Here is a 19,135-nt window from a genome sequence, read left to right on the forward strand (position 1 = left end):
ATACATACATATACATATATATATATATATATATATATATATATATATATATATATATATATATATATATATATATATATATATATATATATATATATATATATTATTGAATCAGATGTCCCCCTGTATTGTTTTATAATTATATAAAAGTATAATTATTGTCCTCGTCAACAAATTATTCTGCCAGCGGTAATTTCTCCTGCCCATTTAAGGCCATAAATCAAAACAATTACAAGATTATTGATTAATCCAATTGCGTAAGCAAAAACAACAGGTGTAATAATCATCGCATATCAGGTATTCAATAATAACAATTAAGATTGGAACTCAAAAACAACTCCGTTGGAAATTAAACAAACAAGCCTCCATTCGGCAAAACAATTCTGTAATCAAGCGAAAAGAGCGTCACGATTTACAAAAATATGCCAGTGATCACGAAGGTTGTTGGATAGCGATCACGCTGCATCAGCAATTTCTTAAGTGTCCTTCTAGGTCTGCATTCTGGGGTAAAGGTCAGACCTATCTTCCAGTAAACAGGTAAACCCGGTGACATGTTACGATCCCGAGCTCGCCCCATACAAATAGAAGAAGCTCTCATACAAAAATGATTAAATGCACACACATATATATATATAATAGTATTCCAGAATTAATCCACCACAAATGTTTTGCTTGGAAAATTGGCCCGGCTCAAGTTTTCCACTCCCCCAAACCACACACATGCTCTTTGTCCTTAATAATAAAGATGTCCTCTGCTTCTTCCAGCTTAGAAGTTATTGGAAGACTGTGATATTCCTCGTGTTTAATACGTTATGCTACGCTCTCTGTTTCTAACTCTTGAATAGACTAGACTTCTCGACGTAAGTCCATATTAGTGCTTACTCTCCGTATGACCTCACACACCTTCACTGTGTCTGACAGTCCCTCCTTTCAGTTCCAAATTCTCTCGTTTGGGAGAGTTCGTCGTCGGAGCCAAAAGACAAATTGACACGCCTGTTGGTATCGTTCACCCACGATTCTTTCCACCGACGATTTGGACTCCATTTCGTCAACGCTCCCAATCGAACTCTCCGAAGCGATAGAGAAACGGCGTAACGTTTTCCGTCAAAGGTAAAGAGCGCGCGGGATGTCGTCGGACTGTCACAGTTGCTCTCGGGTGCTACGGACGCTCCAATTGGCGGAATGCGCAACGTTCATAGGTGCTCGGACGTTTGGTCGCCGGTCTTTTGGTCGCCAGTCAAATGGTGACAGAGAGTTTACTGTTGAAGCCAGCTCTCAAAATTATATTTATGAGAGTTTAATATCTAGATATCTACTGTTTTCAACAGTACTTAGATATTAAACAGTACTTAAATATTAAACAGTACTTGGATATTAAAGAGTACTTACATATTAAACTCTCTCTCTTAGATATTAAACTCTCTCTCATGAATATAATTTTGAGAGCTGGTTTACTTTTGAAACCAGCTCTCAAAATTTTATTCATGAGAGAGAGTTTAATATCTAAGAGGGAGTTTTATATCTAAGAGAGAGTTTAATATCTAAGTACTGTTTAAACACTAAGAGAGAGAGTTTAATATTTAAAAGAGTGTCGAAGAGAGAGAGTTTAAGATATCTAAGTACTGTTTTAATATCTAAATACTGCTTAATATCTAAGTACTGTTATAATATCTCAGTACTGCTTAATATTTAAGTATTGTTGAAAGCAGCTCACAAAATTATATTCATGAGAGAGAGTTTAATATCTAAGAGAGCTTAATATCTAAATACTGTTTAATATCTAATTACTGTTGAAAACAGTAGATAATTAGATATTAAACTTTCTCTCATGAACATAATTTGAGAGCTGGTTTCAACAGTACTTGGACATTAAACAGTAATTAGATATTAAACATTACTTAGATAGTAAACAGTACTTAGATATTAAACCGTACTTTGATATTAAACATTACTTAGATATGAAACTTCTCTCTTAGATATTAAACTCTCTCTCAAAATTGTATTCATGAGACAGAATTTAATATCTAAGTACATTTGACCGGTGACCAGAAGACCGGCGACCAAACGTCCAGTCACGCATTCATAAAAGAGACCAATGCTTCATCTCTTTAATTAAGTGGAGGAAGTATGAGCACTTGCGCGATTGGGCGGCCGGTTAACGGTGACGGGCACTTTTCCCAGCACCACTTTCTCCATTTATGACACCTGTTTTTATTGGCGTCACCATGGCTGCACGCCATGTCCCGCCGACCTCTTTGACTGTGACACGTCAGCGACGTCGTCCCGCGCCATTGGCTACCTTCCAGCGCCTTTCACTTTCCTGTCAGAAGGCGAGCCCCGCCCCTTTTTTTGCTCCCACTCTTCCTTCACACCCTCAAAGTGATGCGTTGGCATTTTGATGGCGTGAAGAAAAAAATGTCGGTCAAAGGGCAGCCATTTTTTTTCTCCGCAAAATAAAAGATCCAAATGTCAACGTCTTCATCTAATTTGGCCGTTAGATGCTTTTGTGTTGGGCACACAATGTTTGAACTCACACTTTCCTTCTAGCACCGTTTGCTTGCACTTTGTGTGTCACTTTCTGTCGTGTGTGAGTGCGTAGCAAATGACGGCCAGGTGTCGTCGTTTTGTTGCGTATTTGCGCCATGTGTTGGTTTCGGATCAGTATCGCCGATACCAACTTGAACTTTTGGTGTTCGGACGTTTGGTCGCCGGTCTTTTGGTTGCCGGTCAAATGGTGACAGAGAGTTTACTGTTGAAACCAGCTCTCAAAATTATATTCATGAGAGAGAGTTTAATGTCTAAGAAAGAGAGTTTAATATCTAATTACTGTTTAATATCTAATTACTGTTTAATATCTAATTACTGTTTAATATCTAATTACTGTTTAATATCTAATTAATGTTTAATATCTAATTACTGTTTAATATCTAATTACTGTTTAATATCTAATTACTGTTTAATATCTAATTACTGTTTAATATCTAATTACTGTTTAATATCTAATTACTGTTTAATATCTAATTACTGTTTAATATCTAATTACTGTTTAATATCTAATTACTGTTTAATATCTAATTACTGTTTAATATCTAATTACTGTTTAATATCTAATTACTGTTTAATATCTAATTACTGTTTAATATCTAATTACTGTTTAATCTCTAATTACTGTTTAATATCGGTACGGTTGAAAACAGTAGATATTTAGATATGAAACTGTCATGAATATAATTTTGAGAGCTGATTTCAACAGTACTAAGATATTAAACAGTACTTTGATATTAAACAGTATTTAGACATTAAACAGTATTTAGATATTAAACAGTACTTAGATATTAAACAATACTTAGATATTAAACAGTACTTAAATACTAAACAGTACTTAGATACTAAACAGTACTTAGATATTAAACAGTACTTCGATATTATACTCTCTTAGATATTAAACTCTCCCTCTTAGATATTAAATTCTCTCTCTTGGATATTAATCTCTCTATTAGATATTTAACTCTCTCTCTCTCTCTTAGATATTAAACTCGCTCCCATGAATATAATTTTGGTTTCAACAGTAAACTCTCTGTCACCATTCACCGGCGACCAAAAGACTGGCGACCAAACGTCCGGTCATGGAACTTTTTGGTTTAGGATTTTGAATTTTATTGAGATTCTACAGATTTGTTTCCAATTTGAAGGAACTGACTGAAAAAAGCAGACTGGTGAACCCCCTTTAGATGTTTTTGTGGTATTTGTGTTGTTTGTGTCACCAGACTGAGTGAGAAGATGTACTAGAGTTTTGTGTTTAAACGTCTTAAATGCACAACATGAAGGACTAAGTGCTTTTTGGAAGATGGATGGAATATCTTGTCAGAGAATAGTGTCCTTTTGTCTTTACTACGTATTGATGTTCCAGGTCCAGCGCAATCAATGTGGTGAAGATCCTGCGAGTTCTGCGAGTGCTCCGACCTCTGCGGGCCATCAACAGAGCCAAAGGTCTAAAGGTCAGCCAAGAAATGGAACTGGGACAATACTGTTAAATATACAGATACCACCTGAGTTTCCAAAATATTTCATTACAAAGCTCCTGCTACACAATCTTTCAAGTGTACACATATATACAGTAATCCCTCGAATATCGTGGATTCAACTTTTGTGGTTTCACTACATGGCAGATTTTTTTCTGGGGAATTTATTTTATTTTATGGTTTTGTTTTGTTTTATTCATAAAGATGTGAAAGTCCAACTTGCCAGCGGAGGCCATTCCCATGTGCTCTGCCATTAGAACTCAGCAATGAAGTAAAAAAAAAAAAGTAAATTGCAAAAAAAACATTTTAAAGTTCATCAAAATGTGAAAATTCACGCTGAAATACAGAAGCCACTCCCCCGCTTGCTTATAGGACTCAGCATTGAAGGAAAAAAAATATTACCCTATTTTCACGACTGTGAGGCGCATTGCATTATAAGGCGCACTGCTTTATAAGGCGCATCCTCAATGAATGATACATTTTATTTTTTTTTCCCTAATATAAAGCACACTGGATTGTAAGGTGCCCTGTCTATTTTGGAGAAAATTTAAGACTTTTAAGTGTGCCTCATGTTTGTGAAAATACGGTATATATATTTATTTTTCTCTTAAAGACGACATTTTTATTTTTTCCATATATAAAGCACACTGGATTATAAGTCGCCTTGTCTATTTTAGAGAAAATTTAAGACTTTTATGTGCGCCTTATTGTCGTGAAAATACGGTATATATATTATTTTCCTCTTAAAGATGACATTTTATTTTTGTCCATTTATAAAACACACTGGGTTATAAGGCACCCTGTCTATTTTGGATAAAATTTAAGACTTAAGTGTGCCTTATAGTCGTGAAAATACGGTATTTATACTCTTTTTTTTTTCTTAGAGGGGTGACCCTACTTCACGGTTTTTCATTTGTCGCGGGCATGCCTGGTCTACATTATCCGCGATAATCGAGGGATTACTGCATGTTCACAAGCAATGCTTGTTTAGAACCAAAACACAATTGTTGTGCTATTGAAAAAAAAATCTTTTTAGAAAAATGGGAGTACTGTTAGGATCTGACAGCTATTTCTGGCCACCATAAAAACATTCAACTCTCTACGCTGTATGGTTTGGACAAACGCAGCGAGATAATCTTAACATACAGACACACACACACACACACACTCACACATACATTGTCAACCTCTGCCGATGACTGCCCTTATAAATGATTATGATTCCCCGTACAAACCCCCCCAAAAAACAGTACAAACACCGTACGACGCATGTTTACTCGCGGTAACTCGTTTCTTACTAGTTGGCTCCTCCATGCTTGCTTCCACGATATTTACTCTATGTATATCTACGCATGCGCATGTCATCCTTTATCGATATTGCCGTACGCACCGCTAAAAAAAATACATACGATTGAGGATAATTTTTCCTGGTATACCGTGACAATAGTAATGATCGATGACAGTAGCGTCGTTGGCTACCAGCCTACGGGACTCTCTGGATTTTAGCCAAAACGGTCTTGTTGAGATCGGTTTTCATAAATATTGTCGATTTAAAAAAAAATGAAAAAAAAATTCCCCGTACAAAAGTCGGTGTACGGCGTACATAATTTGAAATGGTGAAAAAAAACGTATAAAATACGTATAAAACATACAAGTTGACAGGTATGCTCACATAAATCATAAATCATGCTTTATAAGGATTCTAGATTAACATGCTTTTCTTGGCCTTCTCTAGCACGTGGTGCAGTGCGTTTTCGTGGCCATCAGGACCATCGGCAACATAGTCATCGTCACCACCTTGCTCCAGTTCATGTTCGCCTGCATCGGAGTGCAACTTTTCAAGGTAAAACGGCACCGACGCCTTACCGTCTTCCACTTTCCCGCTCACTGACACCAACAACTCAACGTCCACAGGGCAAGTTCTTCTTCTGCACGGACAGTTCCAAACAAACAAAGGCGGATTGCAGGTAAGCCTCAAGCGACTGCATGATACGAATGGACCGAAGGGCGCCAACCAATGGCTCGCTGCTCGTCAGGGGCTCTTACATCAAGTACAAAGACGGAGACGTGGCCAAACCCGAAAGAGCTTTGAGGCTTTGGGAGAACAGCGAGTTCAACTTTGACGACGTCCTGCAAGGCATGATGGCCCTATTCGCCGTGTCCACTTTCGAGGGCTGGCCGGGGTACGTGTCGACACGTTTGCGCCGCTCCCGTTTGAAACCCACACTGGTTCACGGGCCGTCACGGTTGTCCTCTACCGTCCCCACAGGCTCCTCTACAAGGCCATCGACTCTCACACTGAGGACGTGGGGCCCATCTACAACTACCGCGTGGTCATTTCCATCTTTTTCATCATCTATATCATCATCATCGCCTTCTTCATGATGAATATCTTCGTGGGTTTCGTCATCGTCACCTTCCAGGAGCAAGGCGAGCAGGAGTACAAGAACTGCGAGCTGGATAAGAACCAGGTAATGCCTTCCCCGTCCGCCAGCTCGCTGACAGACCGACCGACTGACCGCACCTTCCGGATCTTCTCCTGCCTCGCAGCGTCAGTGCGTTGAGTATGCGCTGAAGGCCCGCCCCCTGCGTCGATACATCCCCAAGAACCCGTACCAGTACAAGGTGTGGTATGTGGTCAACTCCAGCTACTTTGAGTACCTGATGTTCACGTTGATCCTTCTCAACACCATCTGTCTGGCCATGCAGGTGAGCGCTAAATGCTTGTCAGCTTCATACCTTCCGTGGGTTTAGACCTTCTCCAAGTTCTCCCGTTCTGCCATCCCCGTGCCCGGTGCTTGAACGTTTCGTTGCCGGTATTTTGGTCGCCGAATTTTGGTCGCCGGTCAAATGGTGACAGAGAGTTTACTGTTGAAACCAGCTCAAAAAATTATGTTCATGAGAGAGAATTTAATATCTAAGTACAGTTTAATATCTAAGTACAGTTTAATATCCAAGTACAGTTTAATATCTAAGTACAGTTTAATATCTAAGTACAGTTTAATGTCTAAGTATTGTTTAATATCTAAGTACTGTTTAATATCTAAGTCCTGTTTAATATCTAAGTACAGTTTTATATCTGAGTTCATTTTATTATCTAAGTACTGTTTAATATCAAAGTAATGTTGAAACCAGCTCTCAAAATTATATTCATGAGAGAGAGTTTAATATCTAAATATCTACTGTTTTCAACAGTACTTAAATATTAAATTCTCTCATGAATATAATTTTGAGAGCTGGTTTCAACAGTACTTAGATATTTAACAGTACTTAGATATTAAACTCTCTCTCTCTTAGATATTAAACTCTCTCTCTTAGATATTAAACTCTTTCTCAAGAATATAATTTAGAGAGCTGGTTTCAACAGTAAACTCTGTGACCATTTGGAGGGCGACTAAAAGACAGGCGACCAACAGACCGGCGACCAAAAGACCGGCGACCAAAAGACCGGTGACCAAAAGACCGGCGACCAAAATACTGGCGACAAAAATACTGGCGACAAAAATACTGGCGACAAAAATACTGGCGACAAAAATACTGGCGACAAAATGTCCGGTCACACGCGTGCCCACTGTACCTTTTTGTTTCTTTGCAGCATCACGGCCAGACCAAGAACTTCAACGATGCCATGAATATCCTCAACATGCTCTTCACTGGGCTTTTCACCGTGGAAATGATCCTCAAGTTGATTGCCTTCAAACCCAGGGTGAGTCCAATCTGGTCCAAACCATAGTAGCGTTTTTTTTTTTTTGTTGCAATTTCTTATTCCCGCATAAATTGCTCGTGACAGTCCCATCAATATTTGAAAATTGAAATAATCGCCCATTAAAGACCGGGACATGCAAATACAGTGTTCCCTCGCTACTTCGCGGTGCAGCTGTCGCGGTGCAGCTATCGCGGATTTTTTGGGGGAAAAATCAATGAATAAAATACAAATATTACATTAAGACAGTGCTTCTCAAATAGTGGGGCGCGCCCCCCTGGGGGGGCGTGGTGCGATACCTGGGGGGGCGCGTGTAACCCTGGGGAACAGGATTTTATTTGGCCGTACTAGTATAAAGTGTAATTGCGCATCCACTACAGTAGCTGGCAGTGGCGCTCTCATTTATTTTTTATTTCAGGCATTGATGCACTTAAAATCTGTTCTGTTGCAGACTTAAAACAAGATTTAATAAAGTTATTCTTTGTAAGTTTTTCTTTTTTCCTTTTCTTTAATGTTAATAAGGAAAAAATGTTGTACTTATAACAATTTTATAAAATGATTTTATTTATAGTCACGGTGGGAAGTGGGGGGGGGGGGGGGGCGAATAGTTTTCTTCTTGCTAGGGGGGGGCCTAACAGAAAATAATTGAGAAGCACTGCATTAAGACAACATATTTTACAGTTTTTTTTGTTATAACATGAATTTCACTCTCTCTACCCGTATTCTATATGGTGTACTGCAGTGTATCCCAACCTTTTTTGAGCCGAGGCACACTTTTTGCATTGAAAAAAATCTCAAGGGACACCACCATCTGAAAATCTTTGGCGCCTATATTTATAATAGTTATGCTCATCGAAGTTTTATCAGCAGAAATCGCATCCAAAATTATTCCAAAATCTAATTTTTCACAATGACCTAATGTCACGGAAATGCGGCCTGTCGACCCTGAACAACTTCCAGTTTGATTGATGCAAATAACCAAGTAAAGCTATTGATCGCATCATTTTATGATTTTTCTCTAAATATTACTTAAATCTCCTAATATTCCCCCCAAAAAATTGTGCTCACACAGACTTTACGTCGGCAAAAGTTGATGCCCTAGAAACCAGACAACTTCCATTTCGACTAAGAGAAAGAGCAAAAAATTACTGTTTGACAACTTGAATCGAATAATAGTATAATCTACAATTTAACGTCCATCATATTTTGATTTGAACCTTGTTCCATTTTAATCTCCTTATATTCATATTAATTTTTCTCTCTCAATATCACATTGTATGACTTCTTGCAATTTCCCACGGCACACCTGACCATTGCTCACGGCACACCAGTGTGCCGCGGCACAGTGGTTGGGAAACACTGGTGTACTGTATAGAGGGGGGTAAAAAAAATTAAAAAATTAAATAAAATAAAAAATTATTATTATTATTTTTTTTTTGGAATTAAATTCAAATTAAGCATTTTTGAAGGGGAATCCCTACTTAGCGGAAATTCACTTATCGCAGGTGGTCCCGGTCCTCATTAACCACGATAAGCGAGGGAACACTGTATATTATAGTTTTTTTTATCATTTGCAAGCCGAGCCGAGAAAAGGTCTTGAAAATGGATCAACTACTGTCTAAAATGTCCTTTGCCATTTCAGTTAACAATTGTTGATAAAAATTGACACATTTCAGGAATTCATGCAGAAATATCAGGAATTTGCATGCCCCCACTTGTGCAAAATCCCGCTAATATACTTTTTATAACAAAAAATGATAAATCGGGAAAAATCCCAAATATTCAACCTAATGAATAAATCCAATCCATCCAATCTTCCTCCTGATTCTCCCCCTTGTCTTTGCCTCCTCCGACAAATTTTAGCCTCCATTTGTTTGAACGCAATATCAAATGGGGATCGACGTCCAATCAAGCGATTGGACGCCGTCTACCACCGCGTCCTTTAATATGGCCGCTGTCATATTACTGAATTCCTCGGCTGTGATTTGAAAAGAATGTATCCCTACTAGAGACGTCCAAACTATTTGATGCGGTAGGCTCAACAGTGGTTCATTGGCTACCGCATCCCAATTCAAATGGATTGGACGGACGCCCATCTCCTTCTATGACAGCCTCTAAGTTTCCTACATTTGAACCATACGTCAAAGGGTGCTTGGATGTTTGATCGCCGGTCTTTTGGTCGCCGGTCAAATGGTGACAGAGAGTTTACTGTTGAAATTATATTCATGAGAGAGAGTTTAATATCTAAATATCTGCTGTTTTAAACAGTACTTAGATATTAAATTGTACTTAGATATTAAATTGTACTTAGATATTCAATTGTACTTAGATATTCAATTGAACTTAGATATTAAACAGTACTTAGATATTAAATTGTACTTAGATATTCAAGTGTACTTAGATATTAAACAGTACTTAGATATTCAATTGTACTTAGATATTAAACAGTACTTAGATATTAAACTCTCTCTCATGAATATCATTTTGAAAGCTGGTTTCAACAGTACTTAAATATTTAACAGTACTTAGATATTTAACAGTAGTTAGATACTAAACAGTACTTAGATATCAAACTCTCATGAATCAACAGTAGATATTTAGATATTGAACTCTCTCATGAATATAATTTTGAGAGCTGGTTTCAACAGGACTTTGATATTAAACAATAATTCGATATTAAACAGTACTTCAATATTAAACAGTACTTATATATCAAACAGCACTTAGACATTAAACAGTACTTAGATATTAAACAGTACTTAGATATTAAACAGTACTTAGATATTATACAGTACTTCGATATTAAAAAGTACTTGGATATTAAAAATACTGGGATATTAAACAGTACTTAGATATTCAACAGTACTTAGATATTCAACAGTACTTAGATATTAAACAGTACTTAGATATTATACAGTACTTCGATATTAAAAAGTACTTGGATATTAAAAATACTGGGATATTAAACAGTACTTAGATATTCAACAGTACTTAGATATTCAACAGTACTTAGATATTAAACAGTACTTAGATATTATACAGTACTTAGATATTAAACAGTACATTAAACTGTACTTAGATATTAAACAGTACTTAGATATTATACAGTACTTATATATTAAACAGTACTTAGATATTAAACTCTCTCTCTTAGATATTAAACTCTCTGTCATGAATATAATTTTGAGAGCTGGTTTCAACAGTAAACTCTCACAATTTAAACAAAAGGGACCAAAAGATCGGTGGCCAAACGTCCAGTCATGACGGCGAGGGAGCGGCAGATGGCGTTTCCCTTCTAACCTTCCTCTCTTACCTCCACTCCTTCCTCCTCCTCCTCCTCTTCCTCCTGTTTAGGGTTACTTTAGCGATCCCTGGAATGTGTTTGATTTCCTCATCGTAATTGGCAGCATAATAGACGTCATTCTCAGTGAGATCAACGTAAGTACTCGCCTCTCCCCATCTCTCTCTCTCTTTCTCCCTTCCTCCCCCCCATCTCCATCCTTGACTCCAAAATGGCTACTCATTGGATTCTGGCAATGACCCACGGGCACTAACTTTGTTGACAACACGTACGTCGAGCATGCTGGTTTTCGTTGATTGGACTTTTTATTTTATTTTTTTCGTTGTTGTGATTTATCTTTGCTTGCCGTGTTTGTTTTCTGCTTTTTTTTTGTTTTGGCTAATGTTATTTTTTTCCCCCTTTCATTCTTTCTGTTCTTTCCATCCCCACGCAGCATTATTTTGTCGATGCATGGAACACTTTTGATGCCTTGATAGTTGTGGGTAGCTGTATTGACATAGCGATCACTGAAGTTAACGTAAGTATAGAGCCGCTCGGTCCCTCCCCCCACGTAAAAGCCATGCTCGTCTCGCACGCTGCCTTCAAATGATTAGGAAAGCGTCGGTTTTCATCCTACAGTAGCTGGTGTGCAGTAGCCACGGAATTAGCGATTAGCTGCACGATGCGAAGTTCCAAAACAACAATTTGCGCCGGTTAAAAAGAGTTTTTGTGCTGAACGGTGTTTCAAATACGACCAAATTTTACTTTTATTTTTGCAAATTTAGCAACCACATTTAGCAACTTCAATATTTTCCTCCAAGCAATGTTCCCTCTAATTTTTTTGTTGGTCTGGACAGAAAGACAGCGCATTGAGTATTCATACCTGTCAACTTGTACGTTGTATACGTATTTTATACGTTTTTTTATCATTTCAAATCATGTACGCACGCCGCACACCGACTTTTGTACGGGGGAGTTTTTTTTTTTAGTTCGCCAATATTTATGAAAACCGATCTCAACAAGACCGTTTTGGCTAAAATCCAGATAGTCTCATAGGCTATTAGCCAACGACGCTACTGTCATTGATCGTTACTATTGTCACGGTATACCAGCAAAAATTATCCTCAATCGTATGTATTTTTTTAGCGGTGCGTACGGCAATATCGATAAAAGATGACATGCGCATGCGAAGATATACATAGAGTAAATAGACTAGCCACCTAGTAAGAAACAAGTTACCGCGAGTAAACATGCGTCGTACGGTGTTTGTATGCTTTTTGGGGGGTTGCACGGGGAATCATAATCATTTATAAGGGCAGTTATCGGCAGAGGTTGACAGGTATGAGTATTAGTGTGAGCGACATCATCATTGCTGGCTATAGGCACACCAGTATCACACCCGTCATAAGCAGGTGCATGTCAATGTTCCCTCTAATTTTTCATGTAAAACATGCTGTAAAACACAAAAAACCTAAGAGTGGACAGAGCTACTGTCACTGGCTGCCGCGTAAACGGCGCCATCATGGGGAAAGGGGTATAAAAAAAGAAGTTGAGATTTTATTTACTGTGTGCCATATGATTGTTGCTGCGCAGAGAAGACGAGAGTAGTGCGCAGTTGCGCACGCGCGCAGCTTAGAGAGAACATTGCCTCCAATTACCGTATTTTCTCGCCTATTTGTCACTCAAAAAATAATGATTCAATCCACGTAACGGCTTATATGCGCTTAAATTTTGACTAAACATGCACGAAACTGCAAAGTGACAAAGTCAAAAGGCTGTAACGCAAGACAATGAGGCCGACACGGTCATTTATTTCAAAATACAAAAAAGATAAACAGATAAAACTCTAAAGAAAATACATTTTTATGTATCTCCATCATACGGTAATTAAATGTTCATAGTGTTTACCATGTCAGCACATACCAATTGTTGTTAAGGCTGATCGAAGGTGTTTGCGGTCCATCATTCAATCCCCAGCCAAACCGCCACACCCCCCCCCCCCCCCACCTCCCACCACACCCCAAAAGCTGCTCTGTTGCTGATCTTTGTTACCTTTCCTTAAAGCCAGCTGACTCCTCGTCTTCCTCCTCTTCCTCCTCTCACCCTCACGTGGTAAGACCAATGGTACGCTCCGACGGTAACCTCGCCTACCACCACCCTAAGCATGACCCCCAGCGCTATCACCGCCGCCGTGTGTATGTCCATCTCCAGCGTCAAGATCCCCCCCCCCCACCCCACCCCCGCTTCCATTTTTGGGTGTCATGTCCAGTGCAAGCCATCACGATGACACTTTTTAATCACATGTCAAACTCTTCGCTTTCACCCATGAGCTTCCCTTCAATGCTCGTTTGAAGCAATTGTTCTTTTGGTCACCCGTCTTTTGGTCACCGGTCTTTTGGTCCCTTTTGGTCAAATGGTGACAGCTGTTGAAGCCAGCTCACAAAATTATATTCATGAGAGAGAGTTTAATATCCAGGAGAGAGAGTTTAATATCCAGGAGAGAGAGTTTAATATCTAAGTACAGTTTAATATCTAAGAGAGAGTTTAATATCTAAGTACAGTTTAATATCCAAGTACTGTTTAATATCTAAGTATTTTTAATATCTAAGTACTGTATAATATCTAAGTACTGTTAAAATATCTAAGTACTGTTTAATATCTAAGTATTTTTTTAATATCTAAGTACTTTTTTAATATCTAAGTATAGTTTGCTATCTAAGTACTTTTTAATATCTAAGTACTGTTTAATATCTAAGTACTGTTTAATATCTAAGTACTGTTTAATATCTAAGTACTGTTGAAACTAGCTCTCAAAATCATATTCATTTGAGTTTGATATCTAAATATTTACTGTTTTCAACAGTACTTAGATATTAAACAGTACTTATATATTAAACAGTACTAGGATATTAAACAGTACTTATATATTACACAGTACTTAGATATTAAACAGTACTTAGATATTAAACAGTACTGAGATATTAAACTCGCCCGCTGAGATATTAAACTCTCTCTCATGAATATAATTTTGAGAGCTGGTTTCAACAGTAAACTCTGTCACCATTTGACTGGCAACCAAAAGACTGGCGACCAAACGTCCGATTACCGGGTAATTGTAACATCACCGCCTCAGAAGAGCGCCTTTTCCCACGAGGTGTTTGGAGAATGACAATATCCCCAAAACGGAATGCTTGGCGACAAACAAATTCTTTGTGACTTTTTCTTATTTTGTGGTACTTTTTCCTAATTTTTCGATACCAGCGAATTGAAACCACTGTACGTCACGTCTAAATTTTGCGGCTGGAGACGGAGCATTGGCATAAATAAATCAAAGCGTATTATGAAAAGCATAAAGCATTGCGGGAGGTAGCTGAATATTTTATCATCGACTACTGGGACACAAAAGAAAGCCACCGAAATCTGGTCCGCTGACAAATTTCCATCCCAAAAATATCTGGCGAGGCGAGCGCGTCAGTCACGGGGGGGTTTGATGGTAAAAGCAAACCGCCAGAAAGGGTGAAAATGAGATTTGTCAAGCGTGGTGATAGAAATGTATTCCAGGAGATAAAATATCTTAATCCACCTGAAACTCCCCAGTTGTTTCCTCCCTCCAAAAGTGATTTATTGGAACGCTGATCAGCCCGAGATCACCCAGAATGGCTCTTATATCCAAATTCGTCTCGTATCTCAAGATAAATATTAGCTCGTATATCATAATTTGTCTATCAAAATTTGTGTCGTATGTAAAAATTTGTCTCGTATATCAAAATGTGTCTTGTATCTCAAGATAAATATTGGCTCGTATATCAAAATATTTCTCGCATATCTAAATGTGTCAAGATAAATATTGGCTCGAATATCAAAATTTGTCTCATATCTCGAGTTAAATATTGGCTCTTCTATTCAAATTTGTTTCGTATCTCAAGATAAATATTGGCTCATATATAAAAATTTGTGTCTATCAAAATTTGTGTCTATCAAAATTTGTGTCTATCAAAATTTGTGTCTATCAAAATTTGAGTCTAACAAAATTTGAGTCTAACAAAATTTGAGTCTAACAAAATTTGAGTCTATCAAAATTTGAGTCTATCAAAATTTGAGTCTATCAAAATTTGAGTCTATCAAAATTTGAGTCGATCAAAATTTGAGTCGATCAAAATTTGAGTCGATCAAAATTTGAGTCGATCAAAATTTGAGTCTATCAAAATTTGTCTCGTATATCAAAGTGTCTCGTATCTCAAGATAAATATTGGCTCTTATATCAAAATGTGTCTCGTATATCAAAATTTATCTTGTATATCAAAATTTCTCTTATATCAAAATTTGTCTCGTATATCAAAATTTATCTGGTATATCAAAATTTCTCATATATAAAAAATTGTCTCGCATCTCAAAATAAATATTGTCTCACATATCAAATTTTGTCTCGTATCTGGAAATAAATATTGGCTCGAAAATCTACCCGCATCTCAAATAGCTCGTATGTCGAGGTATTTCTGTCGAGCAACGCTGTAAGTCTTATGCGCCTATAAGCCATACCCTTGATTCAGTCATTCTTTTGCGTTACAAATACGGCTTATACCCAAGAAAATAGGGTAATTGTGGCCAACAATGTCCTAAAAAAGGGGCTGCAGAACTCGGAGGAGAGCGCCCGCATCTCCATCACTTTCTTCCGGCTCTTCCGCGTCATGCGATTGGTCAAGCTGCTGTCCCGTGGGGAAGGTATCCGGACGCTACTGTGGACCTTCATCAAGTCCTTCCAGGTAACAACGCAACCAAAAAAAAAAAACAAAGCAAAAGATGTCAACATCATTTTGGGGAGAAATGAAGAGTCATCTGCATCCACTCTCTTTAGGCTCTACCTTACGTGGCGCTGCTCATCGTGATGCTCTTCTTCATCTACGCCGTCATTGGCATGCAGGTAAAGCGCCTCTCTACGAGACTTCATTGGCCAAAGAAACTGATGTGTTGCGCTCCTGTGCAGATGTTTGGCAAGATAGCGTTGCGGGACTACACGCAGATCAACAGGAACAACAATTTCCAGACCTTCCCCCAGGCGGTCTTGCTGCTTTTCAGGTGAGGAACATTTCCAAGCTTCCAAGACCGACCCACTTATGGAATTGTTTTCTGATTCCACACACACATGCTTGGGGTGCTCAGACATTCGGTCGCCGATCTTTTGGTCGCCGGTCTTTTGGTCGCCGGTCAATGGTGACAGAGAGTTTACTGTTGAAACCAGCTCTCAAAATTACATTTTTGAGAGAGAGTTTAATATCTAACTACTGTTTAATATCTAAGTACTGTTTAATATCTAAGTACTGTTTAATATCTAAGTACAGTTTAATATCTAAGTACTGTTTAATATCTAACTACTGTTTAATGTCTAAGTACTGTTTAATATCTAAGTACTGTTTAATATCTAAGTACTGTTTAATATCTAAGTACTGTTTAATATCTAAGTACTGTTTAATATCTAAGTACTGTTTAATGTCTAAGTAATGTTGAAAACAGTAGATATTTGGATATCAAACTATCTCATGAATATCATTTTGAGAGCTGGTTTTAACAGTGCTTAGATATTAAACAGTACATAGATATTAAACAGTACTCAGATATTAAACAGTACTTAGAAATTAAACAGTACTTAGATATTAAACAGTACTTAGATATAAAACAGTACTTGGATATTAAACAGTACTTGGATATTAAACAGTACTTGGACTCTCTCTTAGACATTAAACTCTCTCTTAGACATTAAACTCTCTCTTTCACATTAAACTCTCTCTTAGACATTAAACTCTCTGTCTCTTAGACATTAAACTTTCCCTCATAATTATAATTTTGAGAGCTGGTTTCAACAGTAAACTCTCCGTCACCAAAAGACCGGCGACCAAAAGACCGGCGACCAAAAGTTTTGGTTAATTTGGAGCGAGCATTTCTCTTGCAAGAGATGTATTAAAATGCCTTGTATTAATGTGATAGGTTCATTAATAATTACCCTTCTTTGTAATTATCAATAACTGAAAGCAGACATCTTATTCAATTATTGACATTTAATTAAATAGATTGGATCACAGATAAGAACCTCAAGGGAAGATACATCTTCAAAAGTATCCTCTCGAACATTTTTGTACGACTTTAAGGCATTTGGATAAAAACAATCACGCCTTCATTTGACCTAACAATCATATAACAATTACATAAAGAAGCCTGAAGTGTGTCACGAATAGAAGGAATAATTTAATGATTTAACAAAGAAATGAATAACTACACATATATGTATAATAGTAATACAGAATAAACCCAACATAATGTCACTAAACTTCATTGCAAGCAGATATATAATGATTATACTTCAAGCAAATTTATAATAATGATAAACCTAACAGGTTCCTTTTTAACTCATTGGAATCCATTAAAGGCGCCATTTTGACGGCGGGGGGGCGGGGGGGGGTGCAATGAAAGAATCGGAAATGAAGGAAAGTGCACACAACTCACAAACATCTGGTTTTGCGGCGCCCTTTGTTGAAAAAATGAACGCATTTAATTCTGTACATGCATTAGGAACAGAACCCTTAGCGGGGGGGGGACAACTTTTGGCCCGCGGGCCACACGTTTGGATTAGAGGAATTGCAGATAAACAAGAGGTTGTGTTTTCTGATTTCTCCAAGATGTGCGACGGGTGAGGCTTGGCAGGAGATCATGTTGGCGTGCTCGCCCAACCGTCCCTGTGAGAAAGGATCCACCAATGAGAACGTCACCATCCACGAAGACTGCGGGAGCCAGTTTGCAATTATCTACTTTGTCAGCTTCTACATGCTCTGTGCCTTTCTGGTCGGTGAATAGCTTCGGAGGGGGTGGGGGGGTGATGATTTCAAGGAATCGGACCGGTGCATCACATTTCCTCTCCCGCAGATCATCAATCTGTTCGTGGCTGTCATCATGGACAATTTTGACTACCTGACTCGGGATTGGTCCATTCTGGGGCCGCATCATCTCGACGAGTTCAAGAGGATCTGGGCCGAGTATGACCCGGAAGCAAAGTGAGTTTGTCGTTTTTTACTTACCTTCTCACCTTTTAAAAAAATTAAACGATTTCTATACAGTAATAAATACCTTGACATACGAGGGTCCTAGAGGAGAATTCTTAGCAAATTTTCGCCATGAGGTATAATGCAAATTTGACATACAAACATACGATGTGAGGAAGCAACTAGTTCAGGAGTGGGCCAACTTTTGGGGGCGGGGGGCCACATTGACTTTAAAAATTTGACAGATAGGCCGGTTCAGCAACAAGATACGATACATATAAAAAAGGGCATCAGTTAACAGTACATATGAAACATAAACAAAAAAAAGGACTAAAGGATTAACATACTCATCACTAATCAATAAAGTATAAAGTACAAAGTAATTAGATATTAAACTCTATGTTGGATATTAAACTCTCTCTCTTAGATATTAACTCTCTCTCTCTTAGATATTAAACTTTCTCTCTTAGATATTAAAATCTGTTAGATTTTAAACAAAGGGTGGGCAAACTTTAGGGCCCAGGGGCCACATTGACTTTAAAAATTTGACAGATGGGCCGGGTCAGCAACAAGATACGATACACATAAAAAACTGCATTCGTTAACAGTGCATATGAAACATAAACAGAAAAAAGGACTAAAGGATTAACTCATTAAGGATTAAGCTCATCACTCATCATTAAAATAAAAAGTACAAAGTAAAGTCAAAAGTATAAAGTACAAGGTAAAGTCAAAAGTATAAAGGATAAAGTAAATTCAAAAGTATAAAGTACAAAGTAAAGTCAAAAGTATAAAGTACAAAGTAAAGTCAAAATTATAAAGTACAAAGTAAAGTCAAAAGTATAAAGTACAAATTAAGGTGAAAAGGAATGTATGAAGAAATATAAAAATGTCATTTAAAAAAAGATAGAAGAGCTGTAAAACACGAAAAACAAATAAGAGTGGACAGAGCTACTGCCACCGGCTTCCGCGTGATGGCGCCATCTTGGGTTGGAAAAAAGAAAAAAGATATTTGGACAACGTCGGCGGGCCGGATATGGCCTGCGGGTCGTAGTATGCCCTGAGCTAGTTCCAACTCAAAAAAACGCGGCTGGAATAC

The 19,135-nt window shown here is 37.8% G+C and overlaps 1 protein-coding gene across 4 annotated transcripts in view; it reads left to right on the forward strand.

The window, feature by feature from the left end:
• Positions 1-19,135, forward strand: part of cacna1c (calcium channel, voltage-dependent, L type, alpha 1C subunit) — a 134,411-nt gene that overhangs the window by 103,569 nt on the left and 11,707 nt on the right. For 3 of the 4 annotated variants that reach the window (XM_077709894.1, XM_077709893.1, XM_077709895.1), the window contains 14 exons: positions 3,911-3,998; positions 5,758-5,865; positions 5,937-5,989; positions 6,059-6,205; positions 6,292-6,493; positions 6,573-6,731; positions 7,618-7,728; positions 11,080-11,163; positions 13,070-13,129; positions 15,631-15,768; positions 15,861-15,926; positions 15,990-16,081; positions 17,677-17,839; positions 17,921-18,048. In XM_077709894.1, coding sequence (XP_077566020.1) covers positions 3,911-3,998; positions 5,758-5,865; positions 5,937-5,989; positions 6,059-6,205; positions 6,292-6,493; positions 6,573-6,731; positions 7,618-7,728; positions 11,080-11,163; positions 13,070-13,129; positions 15,631-15,768; positions 15,861-15,926; positions 15,990-16,081; positions 17,677-17,839; positions 17,921-18,048 — 1,599 coding nt within the window. Of the gene's footprint in view, positions 1-845; positions 861-3,910; positions 3,999-5,757; positions 5,866-5,936; positions 5,990-6,058; positions 6,206-6,291; positions 6,494-6,572; positions 6,732-7,617; positions 7,729-11,079; positions 11,164-13,069; positions 13,130-15,630; positions 15,769-15,860; positions 15,927-15,989; positions 16,082-17,676; positions 17,840-17,920; positions 18,049-19,135 lie in introns of all 4 variants that reach the window. The other variant, XM_077709892.1, reaches the window with a different exon arrangement.

Source organism: Stigmatopora nigra, chromosome 23 (genome assembly GCF_051989575.1).
Source record: "Stigmatopora nigra isolate UIUO_SnigA chromosome 23, RoL_Snig_1.1, whole genome shotgun sequence".
NCBI lineage: Eukaryota > Metazoa > Chordata > Actinopteri > Syngnathiformes > Syngnathidae > Stigmatopora > Stigmatopora nigra.